The sequence below is a fragment of the Lepidochelys kempii genome, chromosome 6 (genome assembly GCF_965140285.1).
Source record: "Lepidochelys kempii isolate rLepKem1 chromosome 6, rLepKem1.hap1, whole genome shotgun sequence".
Taxonomy (NCBI): Eukaryota; Metazoa; Chordata; order Testudines; family Cheloniidae; genus Lepidochelys; species Lepidochelys kempii.
In genome coordinates, this window is record NC_136385.1 from 36,197,458 (window position 1) to 36,221,167 (window position 23,710).

At 41.9% G+C, this 23,710-nt stretch overlaps 1 protein-coding gene across 6 annotated transcripts in view; it reads right to left on the reverse strand.

Annotated features, from left to right (window-relative positions):
- SBF2 (SET binding factor 2) overlaps window positions 1-23,710 on the reverse strand; it is a 553,544-nt gene that overhangs the window by 96,403 nt on the left and 433,431 nt on the right. For all 6 annotated transcript variants that reach the window (XM_073347556.1, XM_073347555.1, XM_073347560.1 and 3 more), the window contains exons 18-22: window positions 15,188-15,358; window positions 9,659-9,921; window positions 1,896-2,068; window positions 1,533-1,606; window positions 921-1,116 (exon numbers count right to left, since the gene is read on the reverse strand). In XM_073347556.1, the coding sequence (XP_073203657.1) occupies window positions 921-1,116; window positions 1,533-1,606; window positions 1,896-2,068; window positions 9,659-9,921; window positions 15,188-15,358 (877 nt within the window). The remainder of the gene's footprint in view (window positions 1-920; window positions 1,117-1,532; window positions 1,607-1,895; window positions 2,069-9,658; window positions 9,922-15,187; window positions 15,359-23,710) is intronic.

The window sequence follows — 23,710 nt, forward strand, 5'->3', positions numbered from 1 at the left end:
ATTAGGGGTATGGAGCGGCTGCCGTATGAGGAGAGATTAGTAAGACTGGGACTTTTCAGCTTGATAAAGAGACGACTAAGGGGGGATATGATAGAGGTTTATAAAATCATGACTGGTGTGGAAAAAGTAAATAAGGAAGTGTTATTTACTCCTTCTCTTAACACAAGAACTGGGGGCCACCATATGAAATTAATAGGCAGCAGGTTTAAAAAAAAAAAGGAAGTATTTTTTCACACAATGCACAGTCAACCTGTGGAACTCCTTACCAGAGGATGTTGTGAAGGCCAAGACTATAACAGGGTTCCAAAAAGAATTAGATACATTCATGGAGGATAGGTCCATCGATGGCTATTAGCCAGGATGGGCAGGGATGGTGTCCCTAGACTCTGTTCACCTGAAGCTGAAAACGGGTGACAGAGGATGGATCACTTGATGATTACCTGTTCTGTTCATTCCCTCTGGGGCATCTGGCATAGGCCACTGTCGGAAGACAGGATACTGGGCAGGATGGACTTTTGGTCTGACGCAGAATGGCTGTTCTTATGTTGAGCATGAACAGAAAGCTCAAAGTATATTTTTATTTTACGTAAATAGGACCCAAAGGCCTACTGTGACATGGGAACAATGCTAAAATTCAGTACCTAAAAACTCAGGTGAATATTTGAATTGCAGATAAATTAAACGGTAATATCAAAAATAAATATCATTATATCTAGTGATAAAGTCAAGAATCTAGGTGCAGGGTCTATTTCTGTACAGATGATTAACATGAAGTAAATTAATACTTAATTGAATTCTTAACAGTTTTTTGTTGGATAGATGTGTTTTGATGGTCTTGCTTAAATAAACTGCAGGGCCAGATCAAAGCCTCATATCTGCCAGACCATACATTATTTTGATTTTAGTAAGAAAGACCATACCTAGTTGATCATGAGGAGTGCCTTTAAATATAATTCTGTATGTGGTAAGAAACAAGGCTCCTTCTGCTGGGAGAATGTGGGGACCTCCGAGCAATCCTCCTGTTGCTTCCTCTCTCCCATCAGGATCCAGCAGCACACGGAGACCTTCACACACAAACTCTTCTCCTGGCAGCAAAGCTGGTCGCAGAATCTTCGGCTGAGCCCAAATATAAGAATTTTAAGTATAATGTACAGTATAACACTACCAAATTTGGAATCTACCAAATTGGTATTTGACATGAAAAAATTTAAATACAAAATTGTTATGAGATTGACTCTGCGAGAGGCTAAGTTTGGACTCAACTCAGTTAAATGGGTCTTAATAAGTAGTTGGCATGCAAACACTTCTTTATATTCAAAAGTTTGGCTCTGCTACTTTCATATTTCATAAGTTCATATTTCATGAGACCAAAGGCAAACAATTTATTTATCACTGGTGGAAAATTTCTTGATTATACTGTTCAGTGATCAGATGTCTCTTCATAATATTAGAAAAAGGAAGGCTGAAGCCACTTCAAACTGTGTACGATTCCAATACGTGTAACCAATACAAACACCTTTTATAATACTTACCTTCTGTATTGGTGGTAGTCTTCTACTCTCTCGATGGACGGCCTCCAGAGTCTCAATGTGCATTGCTACAATCCCTAGGAATCAGTGACACCATAAATTAAACCTCACACAATATAAGAAAGAATAAAACAAACTAAATATAACTCCACTGTTTTGACATCCTGGAGTTAAACTGTCAAGGAAAAATAGAGTAGATGTCATCAATGGCTATTTGGAATTCATCAATTACAGTCTAGGAAACAAACCCTTAAACTATACTGAAAACAACAAACCAAAAATACACTTCTACTGGAAAATATCAGCTCCCCAGAGAAAGAAGTGACAATTTTGTGAATTTACATTTTTTTTTAAACCAGTTCTTACCTGGTATCATGCAATGAAGGCTCTTGATGTGATCCTGTGTAACTCCACTCTCTGTACAAACTTTGTCTATAAACCTGGTGATGAAGCGCACAACTGCATTGGCAATATCATTGTTCTCAGAGTCTTCAAACCCACTTTCAGTGTCATAGCTCTCTGCAACACTGCCGGCAATACTACAGAAGAAAAGGAAAAAAAAAAACGCTAGTGTAAAATATCCAGTTACCTAATCATAATACACAGAGAATAACTACCGTATAATTTTTGTCTAATAAGTCTGATGTATTCAGTGTAGCTAAATATATAGTCCACTTTGCCTCTACACTTCAAGCACAGTTTCAGATACTAACAATATAAACACCGGTGTATGCTGGTGCCATGTCTACAACAGCACTCCCACTGTTGGAGCTGCACTGGTAATAAATAAAGAAGTAGAAAACTTTCCTAAAAAGTCTAGTATAGACAGGAACAGTTCCTTAGAAGGGAAAATCCTTGAAGTCTGGTCCCACGTCTCCTCTTCATTATACTTAGCATCATTCACACAATCTGTAATCCATGCTCAACAAAGAGAAGGTTACTCATCCTATGCAGTAACTGTGGTTCTTCAAGATGTGCGTCTCCGCGTGTGCTCCACTCTAGGTGTGTATGCATCTCATGAGCCTCAGATCAGAGATTTTAGGTAGCAATGCCTGTTTAGTCCACACACGCATCCCATACAGTCCCATGCTCTGCACCATAGCCATACAGAGCTGTGCAGGTGAACTACCCTCAGTTCCTTTTCTCCCGCCAAGTTCCATCACAAAGAACTCTGAAGCAGAGGAGATAAGAGAAGGTAGTGGAGCACCCATAGGGACAGTCTGTTTCTTGAGTGTTTCTTGTTCTTGGCTGTGGTGAACAAGTCTTCTGCGTGATGTCCCAAAATCAAAATATGCAGTGGAGTGTAATGCGCTCTATCTCCCATTTGTGATCCTGTGAGAAGTGTCTACCGAGGGTATCTGCTGTAATGTTTTGCATGCCAGGGAAGTAAGCTGCTGAGATGTTGATCTGATTTTGAATGCACTAATTCCAAAGCCTCACTGCTCCAGAGCAGATGGAAGATGATCTCGCTCTCCATTGATGGTTGATATAAAACATGCATGACATGTTGTCTGTCATGATCTTCACGTATTTGTCCTGATCAGTGGAAGAAAATGGAGACAGGCATTTCTGACTGTTCTGAGTTCCAGTAAGTTGATGTGTAGCATGGACTCAAGAGGTTACCTCCTGCCTTGAGCAGTGAATGTTTAGATGGGCTTCCCATCCCAAAAGAGATGTGTCCTTTGTTATTATTGACGTTGGAGATGATTGAGAAAAGGGGACCCATGCACAAAATTGTGAGGGTTCTTCCACCAGTTAAAGAATTTTTTTCATGGCCAAGGACATCAAGAGTAATTCATTCAAACTCTGATTGGTGAATAAACAGTTCTGAGCCACCCCTGAAGGCAGCTCATGTGCCTTATCACAAAGGCATCAGCTGCCACGTGTCCTATGGAGACAATCTCTAGCTGATGTTTGGGGGCTGATCTGGACTGTAGTGACTAAATTGGCTAGGGCTTTGAACCTGTGTGAAGGGAGATATGCTTTGGCCACTACCACACTGAGGTAAACGTCTATGAACTTCAAACTTTGCACTGGGATTAAGGTGGACTTTTGGATGTTTAATTATAGTCGGAGTCTGAGAAATAGGTCTAGGGCCCTCTGAGACTTCACTGTAGGAGAGTCCCTTGAGCAAGGTATGGGAAAATCAAAATTCCTTGTCTGTGAACACGAGGAGCCATCACTGAGAGAAATTTTAAGAACACTTTGGGCGCAGAGGAGAGACCGAATGGGAAAGCCCTGTATTAAAAATACTCTTGACCGAGAGCAAAGCGTAGGAAGCGTCTGTGGAAGGGGTGAATCACTACATGAAAGTATGTAGGTCAAGGGCTGAGAACCAATCCCCTTTGTCCAATGAAGGAATTATTGATGCAAGAATTACCATCTTGAATTCTGAATCTGCAAATCTGTTGAGTAATCTTAGATCCACAAAGGGTTTCCAGCCACAATTCTTTTTTGGAACCAGGAAGTACCTGGAATAAAACTCCGTCACTCTGTATTACATAGATACTGGTTCTATAGCACCCAAATTCAGGAGGGAGTCTATTTCCTGTCATAGGAGGTGCTTGTGAGAGGGGTCCCTGAAGAGGGATGGGGAAGCAGGGAAGTAAAATGGATGGAGTGTTCTGTTGAAATGTCTCCAAAACCCCCATGTCCATAGGGATATGTTCCCAAGCTCAGCAGAAGTGAGAGAGGTGGTCACCAAAGTGAGGGAGACATGCGGATTGTTGAAGTAGGTATGAATTGGGATGGTAACTGAACACCTCGACCACCCTGTCAAAATTAGTGTGCCAAAATTGTGGGTTGTCAGATCAATGCCTGAGAAATAGGTGGTCTCTTCTTTTGGAACTATTGTCTCTTACGCTGGAGTCTGTAAGGTACCTGTGAGGCAAGAAACAGAGTGGGACAAGACCTCTGTGCTGTCTGGGACTTTCTAAACTCTCTTTTTTGTGAAAAGGTGTACATTTGCAGAGAACACAAGTTGATCCTGAGTTTTTCAAGGTATGCAGAGACTTGTCTGTCTTTTTCACAAACAGCTTCAATCCATCAAAGGGAAGATCCTCAATTGTATTTTGGGATTTCCCTGGAAGCCCCGAGAGCTGCAGCCAGGAGGCCCTCCTCATTACTACCACTGTGGAAATAGAATAAGCAGCTGTATCAGTGGCACCCAGAGAGGCCTGCAGTGATGTCCTGGCCAGCAGCTGACCCTCTGCAATGATTGCCTAAAATTGTTCCGGCTGCTCTGATGGAAGATGCTCAATAAAGGAATTAAACTTCAAATAATTAGTATTTCACCATGAGGGCTGGGTAGGCGGTGATCTTAAATTGTAGAGTACCCCACGAACATGATTTTTGGCCAAATAAGTCAAGATGATTTTGGTCTTTGTCATATGGTGCTGATGTAGGGTGGTGCTGTCTTCCACATTTGTTTACAGTGTTAACCACAAAGGTGTTGTGGGAGGGATGCGAAAATAAAAATTCAGAATCCTTAGAGAGAACATATTTTTGTCCACCCTCTTACAGCTAACATAAGAATGGCCCTACTGGGTCAGAACAAAGGTCCATCTAGCCCAGTATCCTGTCTTCCGACAGTGGCCAGTGCCAGGTGCCCCAGAGGGAATGGACAGAACAGGAAATCATCAAGTGATCCATCCCCTGTCACTCATTCCCAGGTAAGCTGTATTGTGGCTGGGGTATGCCAAATTATTTCTGAAGGGTCTATCAGAGCCTCATTAATAGGCAGCACAATGTGGGCAGATGATGATGTAGGCAGCATGTCAAGCAGTTTACATTGTAACTCCTTAACCTCCTCAAGTAGAATTTGCAAGGAGTCTGCTATACTTTTAATGAGGTCCTAGAACTGTTTGAAATAATCAGCGAGGGATGCTGGAGGAGGCAGGAGGCATAATGATGTTATCTGGGGATAAGGAAGAGATATTAGTTGTTGGAGTGACCTCCTTGTCCACTCACTTCCTGCTCCTCAAAGGTCTCTTCCTGTGGATCAGGCACCCTAGAGACAGAGGCTGGTGGGGATTATCTGCCCTTCTCCCAGTGAGAAATACTAGGGGCCCTGGAGAATTGTTGTAGTTAATCTGCGCAAGGGTCCCAGTACAGCCAATGAGATAGTGCATATGGCATGGGTGGGAGGCACCCAAGGGTGTCCATATCAGTGGGATGGAGTATGAGGATGTCTCTCAAGAAGATGTTCTGATTCCCTCAGGAAAGAAGGTCCCTTGATAATGGAAAGGAGAACCATGGACAGAAATCTGGGAGACTGATGAGAAGTCCCCATCATCTTCCTCAATGTCACTTCGTCAGGGAGGGACAGCCTTAGAGATAGGTGTAGACTCCATTGGTACCAGACAAATTTCCAGAGATCAAGAGGTCCTCAATACCGAGATGGGCTGGTGCCAAACAAGGAGATTCAGATGTTTGTGTTACTGCCAGGTCCCCCGGGAATCAAAACTCTTGCAGTACTGAAACATTGGTTGGTGCCAAAAAGGCAGCCTGGCAGAAGTAACTGTGGCAGAGAGAGTAGATGGTACTGAAGGTCTTATGCACTACGATGATTGACCAGTAGGTGTTGTCTGGTCTTCTGCAGTGCCAAAGTGCTAGGTACTGAGGGCTTGGTAGACTCTGTCAGTACCAGAAGAGCTGAAGATCTTCTTTCTGCTGTTCCAAACAACAGACAGTACTGATCTTCTGGAGCTAGAACCCCAAGACCTTGGCCTTGCTGGTGCTCATGGTACCTGAAGAACCTGCAGCCATGTGGGTACCAAGCTGGAGACCAGCAGGTATCAAAATGGTTGTCTGAACCAGAGACCATCTCTTTGAGGTAGATTTTCTACCTAGAGGGCTTGAAGACTGCTTCCTACAGTCCTTTTCAGAGGATCCCACAGATGAATTTTCAATGCTCAAGGGGAGTGCTACATTGAGGAGGCTGAGGCAGCTGACTTGCTTGGAGATCATTGTACAGGGTGGGGTCAGAAGCTGGTCGGAGAGAATTCTCCATCATGAAGAGACATAACTTAGGTTCCCAGTTCTTTCTTGCTCTTAATTATAATGCCAAGCAGGAATTACACTTTTGGGGAATGTGTGACTCCCCAAGGCTACGGACATGCCAGGAGTGCCTGTCACTCACCAGGATGGCTTTCCTGCATGAAAGTCAGCATTTCCAAACAGGGGAACTGGGAGGGCATGCCCTCCCAGTTCCCCTGAGAGGCAAAAAAAGGTGAAAGGACAATGGTCCTTACACTGTAACTAACTAACTAACTCTCTCTCTCGCTCTATAATTTTTAATTAAAAAAAATAATAATTACAACTAACTAATACAAAGCTAACACTAAGGACTAACATTAACTAATTAGTAGATAAAAGAAAAAATACAGTTGAGGTAAGTTCAACTTGGACATTGCTGAGGTGGCTGAGAAGGAACTGATGGCGGTTCACCTACACAGCTCTATATAGACATGGTGCAGAGCGTGCGGCTGCATGGGTGCATGCATAGGCTGAATGGCACTGCTACCTAAAATCTCCAATCTGAGGCGCATATGCACCTAGAGTGGAGTGCCCATACAGACACTACTCAAAGAACAACAATAAATTACATTTAAAAAAACCCTACATTCAAAGAACAATTAGGTTGCAAAGTCAAATATTCAGAAATTATGAAGTGCCAGAATGAAGGTGGAAACTTAATTCACTTCCCTTGTGCATATGAATTACATTCTTTAATCATATATTGTTTTTTCCATAGGACTCCTGCCTCATTCAGTCATAGAATAGATGGTGCTCAGGTAATTAATCAGGGTTGTGTAGTGAGTGAGGCTGTTTGTAGGACCCCAGACTTAGTTGTTGTGGAAGTTGGAAAGTGTGTACTGACTAAGGCAAGGGATTGCAGGAAGAGAAAGAATGGTCTCCTGGTACAGACAGTTGACTACTACCCTGGAGAATTGGATTCCACCTCTGACATTGCTATACAGTTCGTGTGAGATGCTAGGCAAGTCACTTACACCAAACGTTTCACTGGTGGTCACTAACTGTGTTCCTCACAACTTGAGAGAGTAGCGGCTTAATTTGTAGAAGGGCTGAGTATTCAAAACTGCAAGTAAAGATAATGGAAGCTGGTTTTCAACATAAAAAGAACTCCTTTGTCTAAAATGATAATACTAAGTGTCCTAATTTATCAACAGTCTGACTGTCCTATGAAATGCATGTCATTTTAAGTGGTAGCAAAGGATCCCTTATATGTGAGACGGTTGCCTTTCTCCAAGAAATGGCATGCAAAATAATAATTCAAATAATTTGTATTTCGTAGCTGTTCCAAGGAGTTAAGAAGAAAAGGAAGGTAGGGTAAGTGAAAAAATAAGAATGAAAACTGAACTTAAAATTTCTATGTAGACTGTAAGCAACTATACAAATTTCAAAGTAAAACTGTACATTCTCTTCAGCAGTAACATGGAGTTGCCATTCAGCTTTATATCCTTTAGTATCAAACTACCACATACTTACCACACAATTAGCAATCATTTAAACAATGCCCAAAGGACAAGTACTGCATATAGATTTAAATAATCTCACTGAAGTATGAGAGGATGATAATGGAAAGACATCGTGCAATAACTACTTATGTTTCAGCCTTTGGATCATTCAAGAGCTCTAATCTGTGACACTCCTAGTCTCTCACGATCTCTAGTTATTAAACAAAAACATTTGAAAGTGTTGTCATATTTATAATGATACTTGAGAAGAGAACATGGTTTTGTTGGTTTGGGCATTTTACAGAATAAACAACAGAGACACCAACAAATATTTCCAGACTGGATGATGAATGTAAAACTGATTGTGAATTTCTTAAATGATTGCAAGTTACATGATTTCCACAGCCAGCAAAATATCAATCTACACTTCTATTTCACTATTATAGAAAATGTTACTGGTCTTCTCCTAGTCCTGTTGAAGACAATATGAATTTTGCCAATGCCCTACTTCTTAAAGTCCATTTAAATGTACATGGAATCATTTCCAATATTTGCTAGCAAAAAGGCAATTTAATAATTATTACTCTTTTGGTCAAATTTTGATCAATTCAAAGAAAGGAAGAAAAGAGAGTAAGGGTGAGAGCACTTTAAATAAATACCTAGGTATTTAATGTATTTTCAGTGTTCCCTGTCACTAATGGCTACTCCTGACCCCCAAATCTATTATAACTAAGGAGCTAATTGCTAATTCTAGACGATATGATTTTGTTTATGTTGGTACTAAAGGCACAGGGAAGGAGTTTTCTTCCTTATTCCTCAATACAAATGAAAAAGTATCATGTTACATGAGAATGACCATGCTAAGCTTCTGGACTCCTTAATATATTGCTCTTGAATCAGTTAAAAGAAGAGGTGCACACAGTAGAATTTCTCTGATGCCTTTGAGATTATTTGAAAACAATGTTTTAGGTACTTGAGAGCGGGGTGAGCCTTGTTATATCACATTCCCTTTATTTCTTGCAGAGTTTTATATGCTCCATGAACAATAGTTTACATAACACCTGTTACTGGAAAGGTCATAAAATGTTTTACAAATTTAGACCAGCAAGGTGCTCTACACAGGTGGATCCCTGTGCTTGCATAGAACTTCACTCACTTCACCAGGACTTTGTGTATTTAGAGCAGTTTGCAGGATTAAGACCTTAGGCTAACGTACAAAATGCACAGAATGGTCACATCATCCACTACTGAATTGCCTTACAGCCTTAATTACTACCAAAGGAAATATTGCTTTGCTGGCATAATGTTTTTAATACCTCAATACTCTGAAACTGCTTAGAGAAGTAAGGATTGTGTCAAAGGAGAAAATGGCACTTTTTGGATGATATTAAAACATTATGTTGATATTACTGGTATTAAGAATACAGAGCACTGCAAACTGAACAGAAGGTTAGAAAGAATATCAGCAGGAATTACAATTCCAAAGTTCCTTACTTTTACATTGTTACAAACATTAACATAGGACATGAACTTTCATTATTGTAAAGTGCTCCTGTGTTTCATTTTTATAATTAATACAGTATTTTTATTAAAAGGACCGAGTTACATCCCACAATTGTTTACTGCCAAACCATGTCTTTATTTACGTACCTATTTGTGACAATGCTGTTGCTTCCACTCTCCCAGTCTCCTGTAGCTGATGTTCTCAATAGTTTGTTTTTACTTGTGTCCAGTGGCACTAGCAGGTAGACCATGAGGTTAGCAAAATGAATTGCCTGACTGAAAACTGTACTTTCCTCATTCTGTATTAGCTCCTGCTGAGTTTCTTTATTGAGTGTTGGCCATAAACGCAACTGCTCAGCAGCCAGGTCCATAGCTGTTTTCTCCTGGTCCAGACCTACAGAATTTTTCTCCTAGAATAAATATTGCCACATAAAAACAATAGATGATAGAGTTATATTATTAACATTAAGAAAAGAGATATTCACATTAATTCCAAAGTGTTGGAATTTCATTTCATTATGTAAAATGTAAAAAAAAAAAATCTAACAATTATATCTACTTGTAATAGGATTTAAGGATTGCACCCTTAAAAGGATGAAGGTATTGTACTGAAATAATGCAAATAGCATAGTATAGCCAAGTTCAATTTAATAGTTTGATTCAGTTCTAGTGTTTTCTCGCCCATACCATCTTTGTGTATTCATTTTTTGCTGAGTTGGGTTTCACATTCTATTATATAGCTGTTCTTTTCATCTTGCAGAGTCAAACTCAGGCAGAGATCAAGCTTTATTTGGATGGAGAAATAAGATGCAGCTAAGCCCTGGTCTACACTACGAGTTTAAGTCAAATTTAGCAGCGTTTGATCAATTTAACCCTGCACCCGTCCACATGACGAAGCCATTTTTGTTGACTTAAAGGGCTCTAAAATCGATTTCTGTACTCCTCCCCGATGAGGGGATTAGCGCTGAAATCGACATCGCCGGGTCGAATTTGGGGTAGTGTGGATGCAATTCGACGGTCTTGGCCTCCAGGAGTTATCCCAGAGTGCTCCACTGTGACCACTGTGGACAGCACTTTCAACTCAGATGCACTAGCCAGGTAGACAAGAAAAGCCCCGGGATCTTTTGAATTTAATTTCCTGTTTGGTCAGCGTGGCGAGCTCATCAGCACAGGTGACCATGCAGAGCTCAGCACCACAGGTGACCATGGAGTCCCAGAATCGCAAAAGAGCTCCAGCATGGACCGAACGGGAGGAACTGGATCTGATTGCTGTATGGGAGATGAATCCGTGCTATCAGAACCCTGTTCCAAAAGATGAAATGCCAAAATATTTGCAAAAATCTCCAAGGGCATGATGGACAGAGGCTACAACAGGAACCCACAGCAGTGCCGCATGAAAATTAAGGAGCTCAGGCAAGCCTACCAAAAAACCAGAGAGGCAAATGGCCATTCCGGGTCAGAGCCCCAGATATGCCACTTCTATGATGAGCTGCATGCAATTCTAGGAGGAGGCCGTACCACTATCCCACCCCTGTCCGTGGACAACTGCAAGGGGGGAGTCTCATGCAACACGGATGAGGATTTTGGGGATGAGGAAGATGATGATGAGGAGGAGGAGGATAGGGCACGGCAGGCAAGAGGAGAAACCGTCTCCCAGACCACCAAGAACTGTTTATCACCCTGGAGCCAATACCCTCCCAACCCTCCCAAGGCGGGCTCCCGGACCATGAAGCTGGAGAAGGCACCTCTAGTGAGTGTATGTTTGTAAATATAATATATGATTTAAAAGCAAGCATGTTTAATGATTAATTTGCCCTGAAGACTTGGGATGCATTTGTGGCCAGTACACCTACTGCTGAAAAGTCAGTTAACGTGTTTGGGGATGGAGCAGAAATCCTCCAGGGACATCTCCATGAAGGTCTCCTGGAGGTCCTCCAAAAGCCTTTGTAAAAGGTTTCTGGGAGGGCAGCCTTATTGTGTCCTCCATGGTAGGACACTTTACCACACCAGCCCAGTAGCACGTAGTCTGGAATCATTGCATAACAAAGCATGGCAGCATATGGTCCTGGTGTTTGCTGGCATTCAAGCAACATCCGTTCTTTATCTCTCTGTGTTATCCTCAAGAGAGTGATCATCCCAGAGAATTGGGTAGGTGTGGGGTTTAGTTGGGTTTGTGCTGCACATTACCCCGAAAACCGCAGCCCTTCCTTTTAAATGGCCAACCCAACGGGTGCTTGGTATTGGAAAGGAGGGCGCTCTTGTTTGAAACCATTCCCACATGTTATGAAGGTTGAAGAAGCCGAAAGACTTTGGCTTACCATGGCTGCCTGCAAGCCGAATTCTGTTGCCTGGCTCTGCGTGAGTGATCTCTTACACCAAACCGGCAGGCCCTCAATATAAGAGGCAAAATGCGACCTTGTACTGAAAGCACATGTGCTATGTAATGTTAACAGCTTGGTTCACCGTGAAAGAGTCTACCCATCGTTCTCTAAAATGTGGCTTTTTAAATACTACTCTCCCTTTTTTTCCCTCCCACAGCTGCAAATGTTTCAATGCTCCCCCTATCATCTCCGGGAGCAAGATGAGAGGTGGCAGCAGTGCAATGAGAGGATGCAATGCTGAGGCTTCTGGGGGATCAAACTGATATGCTCCAGCGTCTGGTGGAGCTGCAGGAAAGGCAGCAGGAGCACAGACAACCGCTGCAGCCCCTGTGTAATCACCCACCCTCCTCCCCAAGTTCCATAGCCTCCTCAGCCAGATGCCCAAGAACGAGGGGGGGTGCCTCCGGTCACCTAACCACTCCACCCCAGAGGACTGCCCAAGCAACAGAAGGCTGGAATTCAATAGGTTTTGAAGTGCAGTGTGGCCATGGCCTTGCCCTTCCCTCCTCCCACACCCCTCCTGGGCTACCTTGGCAGTTATTCCCCTATTTGTGTGATGAATTAATAAAGAATGCATGATTTTGAAACAACAATGATTTTATTGCCTCTGCAAGCGGTGATAGAATTGGGGAGGGTGGTTGGCTTATAGGGAAATAGAGTGAACCAAGGTGATGGGTTTTCATCAAGAAGAAACAAACAGAACTGTCACACTGTAGCCTGGCCAGTCATGAACCTGGTTTTCAAAGCTTCTCTGATGCGCAGCACTCCCTGCTGTACTCTTCTAATTGCCCTGGTGTCTGGCTGCGTGTAATTAGTGGCCAGGCGATTTGCCTCAACCTCCCACCCTGCCATAAATGTCTCCCTCTTACCCTCACAGATATTGTGGAGCACACAGCAAACAGCAATAATAATGGGAATATTGGTTTTGCTGAGGCCTAACTGAGTCAGTAAACTGCGCCAGAGCGTTTTTAAATGTCCAAATGCACATTCTACCACCATTCTGCACTTCCTCAGGCTATAGTTAAACTGCTCCTTACTACTGTCCAGGCTGCCTGTGTATGGCTTCATGAACCATGGAATTAAGGGGTAGGCTAGGTCCCCAAGGATAACTATAGGCATTTCAACATCCCCAACGGTTATTTTCTGGTCTGGGAAATAAGTCCCTTCCTACAGCTGTTCAAACAGACCAGAGTTCCTGAAGATGTGAGCATCATGTACCTTTCCCGGCCATCCCACATTGATGTCGGTGAAACGTCCCTTGTGATCCACCAGTGCTTGCAGCACCACTGAAAAGTACCCCTTGTGGTTTATGTACTGGCTGCCAAGGTGGTCCTGTCCCAAGATAGGGATATGTTTCCGTCTATCGGCCCACCACAGTTAGGGAATCCCACTGCAGCAAAGCCATCCACTATGACCTTCACGTACCCGGGAGCCCATGACAGACAACATGGAGAAATTCGCTATTGAGACAATAGCAGCAGAGCAGAGTTGCAGCGGAAGCGGTGTATGATGACGGTTAGCAGTCCTACTGCACCGTCTGCTGCCAGCAGCACCCACGACACAACAGCGGCGGTATCGGTGAGCTGAGCTGAGCTGAGCAGGCTGCACGCTTGCCGTGGTATGGCGTCTGCGCAGAAAAAAGGCGCGAAACGATTGCTGTTCCTTTCACAGAGGGAGGGGCAACTGACGACATGTACGAAAAACCACCCGCGACAATGTTTTTGCCCCACCAGGCATTGGGAGCTTAACTCAGAATTCCAATGGCCGGCAGAGACTGCGGGACCTGTGGGATAGCTAAGTCGATGCTAGCCACGGTAGTGAGGATGCACTCCGCTGACTTAATGCACTTAGTGTGGACATACGCAATCGACTGTATAAAATCGATTTCTAAAAATCGACTTCTATAAAATTGACCTAATTTCGTAGTGTAGACATACCCTAATTGCCTGACACAGATGATTTTGTCCAAAGTCCTATGGTGTTCAGGTGAGGCTTGTGTGGATATACATAATTTATAGCACAGCTTAAATGTTCATGTTTTCACATGCTGGATTCCAATTCAAGCATTTGCTTTCTGTAAACATGGTAGATGGCATGTCGGCTAACTATATGATAGCCCGAGGAAATTCAAATAAAGACATCTGGTAGCTGATATCATGTATCCTCATTTAGCTGGTGATAAAGAATTAAAATAGCAGGGATCTATTCAATGTGGAAACATTTTTACAAGTAATTTTCAGTACAATTATACATTATTTGGGAATGTGAATATGGGTGTCTGCCTGTGTTTCCTCCCCTACAGTAATTTCCTTCCCTCCGCAGCTTTCCACACACCACAAGTGGACAGGGGACTTCCTCATTCAGCAACTTTTCCCATCCCCCTGACAAACCACATGACTGAGGGTGCATTCTCTGCATCTCACTCTTCCCAAGCCCATATGGTTATGTGGATCTATACTCTGCAACTCTCTCTCTTCATCCTTGGTAGTACTTATCTCTCAAATCACATGATTAGGGATGATGGTTCTGGGAAGCTCACATAACAGAAGAGGATAGGGATGGTCCAGTAGATCACACCTGGCATGATGATACACAGCTTGGTGGAACATTCTTATTTTAGTATTTTCTGAATGCGCACATCATTCATCCATTCCTCCATTACAGAAACACTTTCCCCCAGCTGTGACAGTAAATTATGTTGTTTGGGAGATATAAATGATCTAAAGTTAAGGGAGCTGAGTGCTGATTAATCAACAAGGCTAAAAGCTGTTTTCCTGCTTAGCAAAATGTCTCTGAAATGCAATATAAAGTTTGCATACTATAAAGTCACTAAAAGGATTTTTTTTTGCTTAGGAAATTAAAGGAAAATATATTTTAGTGGAATGTTAAAGTTGAGACAGCAATGAAATTCAGAACTTTCCTTCATACCCAGGAATAACTCCCTGTGATGGAGACCTTTGGGTATCAGTGGGTAAAAAAAAATAAAATAAAGTTTTATTATTTGTCATTAATCTGCACATAAATCAAGGGCAATATACTGTAAAGTATGTCCACAAGTTATATTTCACAACTTTGCCCCCATAACTTAGATAAATTTCAGATGCAGATTACAGAACAAAGTTAATAACATATATCTATTTAATGTGGAAATAGTAACAAGAAAACACTACATTTGTAGAACTGGTGAGAGCCATAAACTTACATCTTCATGACTTTTGTTGCATGTAAAATGTCAGCCACTACACTGCAGTAACATAGATTTTTTGCACTTCATTTATTTTGTATATTCTCTTACCTTTTGTTTCAAACGTATTGTATGATTGTCTTCCCTAGCTGTGAGATACAAGGAACGAACTTGATTTTGCACATCACTATAAAATGTGGTTTCCCAAAACTGTTGGTTAGCCCATATAGAGTGGTCTTGTACACAGGTGTAAGCAAACTGACTAACTCCAGGTGCCAGTTTCTGAAAGCACAGAAATAAGAATATCAGTTAAAATAATCATCAATGTGTATATTGATATATTTTTACAACAGTGGAATATGCAGGCTCAGTACACTTTATCTATCTATTTGGAGTTTTGTTTACTTTAAAAGCTGTAGTCACATAAGATCCATTGCAATGTATCCCTTCAGATCTATCATAACACGGGAAAAAGAAAAATTACCTACATGTAATTTTGCTTTGAAGATATCATCTCAAAGGATGATTCTCGTTCTAGAGTCTCGATCTGCCAGTACAAGATAGGGCCTGCTTGGGTTGCACTGGAGGCAAGACTCACGAGTGAAAATCCTGTGATGATGATATCTTTAAAGAATAATTTTTTAATACAAAATATAGCTTAGCTGCCAAACAGTATGTAATCTTTCACTTTTTATTACTGATATTCTAAAGCCATTCAGTATGAATAATGGATCATCGAAGAAGTGTTAGGATATTCCTTCATCTATGTAAAGTTTATTCTGTAGTTTTTGTATTTCAGAGTAAGAAATGCAATCATGTAATTTCAAATAACCAACATATTAGCAAAATATCAGATTTCCAAATAAAAATCATGGGTTTGAAATTGAAGCCTATTCTCCTGGAGTAATTTGATGGAGTACATTTGGCCTTTGAGGCTCCATCCTGAGGGCCCTGTGGTTCTACTCACTGTGTCCCAAGAACCAATGGGTTGAGAGGAAAACAGCACTGAAGATGGGTCCTCCAGGTTTGCTTAGAGAGGACTCTTCTGAGCAGCCATTTTGAAAACCACAAGAGACCTGGTCCTCCAAGGGCCAGAAGAGCTAGGAACAGCCAATCAGGGTCCTGCTGGACCACAAAAAAAGGAGCTGCCTGGCCTTAGCAGGTGAGTTTCTGGCTGGCACCAGAGGAGTGAAGAAGGGTTCTCCTCTTGGGCCAAAGAGCCAACTATTAGACAGATCTATAGCTGGCTGAACTTACATAGCTGGGATTGTAGAGAGAGAATAACCAGAAGACACTGGCCCTGAGAGAGGGCTGGAGTTAAAAGGGCCCGGTATGAAGACCACCAGGGAAATATCAGCAAAGGATTCAAGCAAGCAGTATGTGGACTGCTGTGTATAGGATCCAAGGCTTGGAACCCAAAGTAGTGGGTGGGTCTCAGTTCCCCTATCAGCCATGGGTAAAGTGGCACAAACCCCAAGAAGGGGAGAGGGCTTATATGGGAGCCCAAACAAAAGGCTGAATTTAAAAGGCCTAGAACTGAGGTTTAAGACCCTACCAAGGCAAACGGACTAATACCACAGAAGGGATTCATTTGGACTTTGTGGTTTAGCTGGCAGCCCCCAGGGTGAGACCGGGGCCACGAAAAGGACTGTGATACAGCACCCAGCTGCTCGGAGGCACTCAAGAGGTGAGTGCCCATTTACAGGTAATTGTCCGTTTGCCACGAGGGCCTGTTAGTTGGAAATTCTAAATTAGAGGCTGGTGGAAATAAATACCTTTCTCACCATAAGGTCTAAACTCTTGGCATCCTTATCTGCAAGGGCAGCTCTTGCATATTGTTATCTCAACTTTTCCATGGCTAATGGATGACTAGGGAGTGTGGGACAGGATTGGAGAACACGAACTCTGCTTGCTTAGCTGGGGCAAAATACTGCTTTTCTGTCTTCTTAGGGGTAGAAGCACAGGTTGCTGGTGCATTCCACACAGTTCTTGCAGGTTCCAGTATGGCCTCGTTGACTGGGAGTGCAAGTCGGCTAGATCCCATAGGTGGTAGAATGTACACAAGCTTGCGTTGAGAGTCCTGGACCTCATCTAAAGGGATTTGAAGCTCTTCTGCTACTCTCTGAAGCAGCTCTTGAAACTGTCTGTGGCCAACTGAAAGAAATGGTGAGGCAGGAACAAATGCCCCATTGGGGGAGAAGGGAGAAATATTTGCTGGTATTGGTGGTACCAAGGATCCGGTTCACCTTTTTCCTCTTCCGTAAGCTCAGGAGGTTCTGATTGGCCTCTTGGAGGGGAGAGGTGGAAAGACTCCCTATTGGATAGCATGGATTCTGAATGCCATTCATACAGGTCCCATAGTCCCCAGTAAGACCAATTTGAGGGTTCAAATGTAAGTTGTGATTCCCAAGACATTGTTTCTGAGGATGGGTCACAACCTGGATGGATGAGACGGGTAGTAGAAGATTCTCAATCCCCTTTCTGGGCTGAACTCCCTTGGTGGAGGGAACGATGTTCCACCAGTATGTCTGACTCTCCCAATGATGAGAAGGTCCGATCTGGTTCCATTGGTGGTGCTGTCAGTACTGGTGTTGGGAAGCTGCAGCTAATGGATGGATTGGGAGATGGGCTTTTCCCTGGTCTTAGGATCTCCCTGTTGAGGGTTGGTCCTAACAACAGGGGAGACTGCGGCTCCAGGAGGATGAAGATATCCCCTGGAGTTGTGTATTATACTGGAGCCTTGGAAGGTTGCAGGTTGTTACCTTGTGCCAGCAGAGTTGGTGTAAAGGAACTCTTAGTAATTGGTGGTTCCTTTTGGGGCTGTGAAGATACTGCCTGTGAAGGAGCCTCTGACCATGTGATCACGGCTGGTCCATCAGGTCCTGGTGCTTAGTTTTAGTTGGTACCATATTCAGTGTCAATGGTGGCGCATGGAACAGTATTGAAGGAGCCTTGCTCATATGCGCCTTCTGATCACTGCCATGAAATTTAGGAGAACCTAAATCTTTGTGTCCTGGGTGCAAGGACTTGCCCAACTTGTATGGAGTGGAGAGAGATCCTTTCTCTTAGAACTAGGAGGCGATCTATTTTTACGGTTATGAGAGTACCCCTTATACTAGTGAGAATGCCCAGACAAAGGGTCCTTCACTTTAGTCCTTCCCTTTCCTGAGTCAGACACTGAGCTAGAATGTGTACTCATCGATGTTTCGGCTGATATGCAGGGGGGTCTCCCTGGCTTGGATTTGATTGGGGCCTCATGGAGTGTTCCATTAGGTGTTTCTGAAGCTGGAATTCTCATGCCTGTCACATTTGGTTAGGAAAGCAATGGCAGATACTGCACTTAGCAGAAATATGAGCTTGTCTGAGGCAACAGAGGTAGAGCTGGCAGTTGTCCCTGACACATCAGGAGTGAGGGCATGAGATGCAATTCTTAATGTCTGGAAGCCTGGGCATAATTAAGTCCTGCACTAGGGGATCAGAGGATTCCCCAGGTGAGGTTTTGAAATAACTACTATCTAAACTAATGAACTACTAACAATAGCAACTAACTTTATAAAACTCTGAAAAATAGTCACTGGAAAAAACGCTGAAGAGGATCAGTTCTAGACACTGGATATTCCAACTCCAGCCATGAGAAACAACTGGAGAGATGTCAGTCTGCACTGCCCCTTATAGCCTTGGCATGGCGCATGAGGAAAGCTGGGGTACAGGCGTGGACCAAAGCACAATACTTACTATAATTCTCCGGTGTCCGGTGCATGGAGTGCGTGCATACCCATAGGGGAATATATATAGGAACCAGCACTCGAAGAAGTTGTTATAGCTACAGCAGCAGTAAGTCTGGATGATGAAGGATATGCTTATTTACATCTAGTTTAGTACAAAGTACCACACTAACAATTGTTAAACATCACATAAAAGATACTCTGCACCTGAAAGATATATTTTACATAAACTAATATATAGAATCATAGTATATCAGCGTTGGAAGGGACCTCAGGAAGTCATCTAGTCCAAGCCCCTGCTCAAAGCAGGACCAATCCCCAACAAAATCATCCCAGCCAGGGCTTTGTCAAGCCTCATCTTAAAAACTTCTTAGGAAGGGGATTCCACCACCTCCCTAGGTAACCCATTCCAGTGCTTCACCACCCTCCTAGTGAAAAAGTTTTTCCAAATATCCAACCTAAACCTCCCCCACTGCAACTTGAGACCATTACTCCTCGTTCTGTCATCTGCTACTACTGAGAATAATCTAGATCCATCCTCTTTCAAACTCCCTTTCAGGTAGTTGAAAGCAGCTATCAAATCCCCCCTCATTCTTCTCTTCCACAGACTAAATAACCCCAGTTCCCTCAGCCTCTCCTCATAAGTCATGTGTTCCAGTCCCCTAATCATTTTTGTTGCCCTCTGCTAGACTCTTTCCAATTTTTCCACATCCTTCTTGTGGTGTGGGGCCCAAAACTGGACACAGTCCTCCAGATGAGGCCTCACCAATGTCAAATAGAGGGGAACGATCACGTCCCTCGATCTGCTGGCAATGCCCCTATTTATACATCCCAAAATGCCATTGGCCTTCTTGGCAACAACGGCACACTGTTGACTCTTATCCAGCTTCTCGTCCACTGTAACTCCTAGGTCCTTTTCTGCAGAACTGCTGCCGAGCCATTCGGTCCCTAGTTTGTAGCGGTGCATGGGATTCTTCCATCCTAAGTTCAGGACTCTGCACTTGTCCTTGTTGAACCTCATCAGATTTCTTTTGGCCCAATCCTCCAGTTTGTCTAGGTCCCTCTGTATCCTATCCCTACCCTCCAGCGTATCTACCTCTCCTCCCAGTTTAGTGTCATCTGCAAACTTGCTGAGGGTGCAATCCACACCATCCTCCAGATCATTAATGAAGATATTGAACAAAACCGGCCCGAGGACCAACCCCTGGGGCACTCCACTTGATACCGGCTGCCAACTAGACATGGAGCCATTGATCACTTCCCGTTGAGCCTGATGATCTAGCCAGCTTTTTATCCACCTTATAGTCCATTCATCCAGCCCATACTTCTTTAACTTGCTGGCAAGAATACTGTGGGAGACTGTGTCAAAAGCTTTGCTAAAGTCAAGGACAACACTTCCTTGACAACAACATGTTGCAAACTACTTTCAATCATACTCAATTTGATATTTTTAACTATAAAAATATGCAGAACAGCCAGTGTAGTGTTTCAATATCAGACAGAAAGGGCCTTCCATACCAAAGAATAGCAAACTACTATTCAAATTTTTGAAAGACTAGTTTTGAAGTCCTCTGAACAATTCTGTTTCTACACTGTGTTTTCTTCCAAGAACAAGTAATGATGCACTTAAATGTCTGATCATATGCCATGTATTTATGAACAATCACAGAATAGATATTTTGAAATGGAACACTTCAGAAAATAACATGTAATGTTCTGCCATAATTTACCTCATTGAAGTATGTGCTCATAATTAACTCGAACATAAACATGAAATATGTAATTCTCATTCAATTCTCAAGGATTTCACCAAAGCTTCTGAACTAATAAGTCTTTGATATAAAGCTGTTTGTCTGATGTCATTTGAGCCGTAGGAACACTCTGAACATGAGCTAACTTCTCCTGCAAGGTATGCTGTGCTCTCTCAGCAGACTAATATTACTAAGAAATCTATATGTTATGTAATAATCAATACAAAGGTAGATTTTGAAATCACTATGGACCTCTTATCTGTAAATTCATTCATTCTCATGTATATCCTTGCATACCTAGAATTTACTTCTCACGGATCCTCTTACTCAAAATGAGTACAACCAACTTTACATTTTAAAATAGTTTTTAAAAATACTGATATTACAGAAAAAAGATTTATTCTCACTTTCCACATGCAATACTTTCCACGTGCACGTACACACACACTCATTATATGGCCCTGATCCTGCACTAAGATCTGCAGTGTGCCCTTACAGACTTCCATTAAGTTCAGTGGGACTACATTCAGGCATAGAGGTCCTGCCATATAGATCAGATTGCAGGAGCTTTAGTGTATGGGTACACATGCATATTATATTGTGTGTGTATATATCTGTATCTCAAACATACATATTTACTTGTGTTTATAGGTATAGTCTTCAATCCTATGGTGGACTCTATATAGGCAAACCCCTGTGCTCTTGTGGAAGCTTGTTGAAGTCAATGGGGGTCCTCCCATCTGTAAGGTTGGGGCCACAGATATTTATACACATAAATGTAAAGGGATATAGTGCACAAAAGAGAACTAGCTGTGTTGGCTCACTGCTGTTAGGAAAACTATTTATTTTTGCATTTACCCTTGGATACAAAATAAAAAACATAATACAAAATAAATAAAACACTCAAGAGTATTTAGATTCGTATTCCCTTTTAAATGTGAGTGGTACACAGAGCCCTCATGTTGTTTGTCTACTGTTATTTCACCATAAAACCCATAAAAGGTCATCTTATATTAGTCAGCATTACCAAATCACAGCTGTGTACAGTGAACCAGTAGAGGGCAATAGAATTCTGCAGAAATGGTATGTAATCCTTCTAGGCAGAGATTTATTTACCATATACATTTTCTGGCAGAAGAAACCCAACATCTAAGTATGTATTTTTTGTGCGTCCCATATTCTTGAAAAAAATGTACACTCTATTATACATTATTTTTGTATTGCAGTAATTCCCAGTAACACCCCCACTCTCATGACTGAGGGCTGTTTTACTTAGAGTTGTACAAGCACATAGGAAAATACACAGCCCCTGCCCTGAGGAACTTACCATAGGAGTGGTAAGAAGTGACTAAAGACTGTAATCACCAGATCCTAAAATTTCATTTTTGGTTTCCTATTTCCCCTTAAAAATGTTACCCTCTCAGTAACAGTTGCAATCCATTAACATATTACAGCTGGCAGGACAGGTAATCTTGATTTAGATTTAATCATCATTCCCTGCTGGGGTAGAGATTGATAAAGCCTAATAAAGAATGCTGCCATCTGCTGGATACTGAGAGCATCACCAGCTGAAAGGAAGGCATTCCCAAAATGTGTTGCCAAATATAAGCCTGCACTGGGGCTCCACAAAATGGTATTTACTTCAGTCAAAGAACTGCTGATGCCAAATGTCATTTCCCTCCCTCCACCCCCCGGAAAGAGAAATGAAATTATTACAATTCAGCTTTTACATATGTTGTCATATATTAACAATTATTATCTTCTGGCATGAAATCTGATAAAGCAAGCACAATGACTGAATAATTATGGCCAATTTGGATTATAATATTAAAAATCACATGTAGCACCATAAATTTACAGAATACTTTAAAATCAGAGAGCAAGGTACTTCTCTGAGCAGGGAGATTGTCTTAATATTTATTTTTTGAGGTATCTAGCAGTACGAAACTACACAACATATTGAATAATAAATAATAATGAATCATATGATCCTTTCTTTCCACAAAGAGCCTGATCCTGCAATGTGCTGAACACCTGAAATGCACTGAAGTCAATGAGAGATGAGGGTCCTCAGTACCTGAAATGAACTGACATGAAGTTAGACAAGACAAACACAAACCAAGACACAGGACAAGAGTTCAGGCAAGGGAGAGAATAGAGATTATGGATGATAAATATAAGGTAAGAAGGATGGTTCAAAGAAGTGGGTAAGTAACACAGTGGTGCTTTTCCTCTACCTACAGTAAATTCATATGCTTGGTTACATTACAAAAGGTAAATATAAAGCAAAATTAAAAAAAAAATCTAAATCCATAGCACAGCTGGTCATGTGTCCAACTGACAAGAAGATTCAAGTGCTCCAGTCAAACACTTATTTCACTGACCTTAAGTTTTGGATCATTTGAACCCTCCTCTTGGTGAGTTCCTGAGATTTTGACACTGTTACTTTCAAAGAGTTTTTTTATCTTAGCCATTTGGTATCAAATGTCAAGATTTACAAAGCCAACACTGATACCCACAGTATTTGGGTGACTGCATGCACTATTAGTTTTCAGAAAATCCCAACTGCTTGCAGATAGGGATTAAAAATACTTTCACTTTTCCTTAAGTAATGTGAATTCTGATCTTAATACTGATAGGGTGAAACCACAAAATATTTTAGGGATAATTATCTCTAAAATTCTCCCTATTTTTGAAAGCCCATTGAAATAAGTGAAATGAGATGTCATACTGAAAAATTTAACTATTCATGGTCTGAATATTAAACCTAGATTCTGAGTAGTGATTGTTTAATAGGCCAGCAATGAAATTCAGATCCAAATCTCCATTTAGAAACATGCAAACTCTGCAAACTTCAGAGTGTTTTATGTCCAGTTATTGATTCAGGCTTGTCCTACTGTTGAAAAAAGAAATGTAAAGCCTGGTTAATATTGCATTCAGCATCCAAAGTGAGGAGTGCAAAAATTAGGCAATAATCCGGAAGAAAGTGCGGAAATAAGTGAATGAAAATAAATATTAGATAATGTGACAGGACTTTATATGAATAACTTGTGGTTTTTTTCTTCCCTTATGCTAACATCCTCCATCTTTGATGGTGGAGTTCTCTTTGTACTCAACTTGTCAGGAGAGACTACTGAAATGAAGAAAAACTAGTGGCT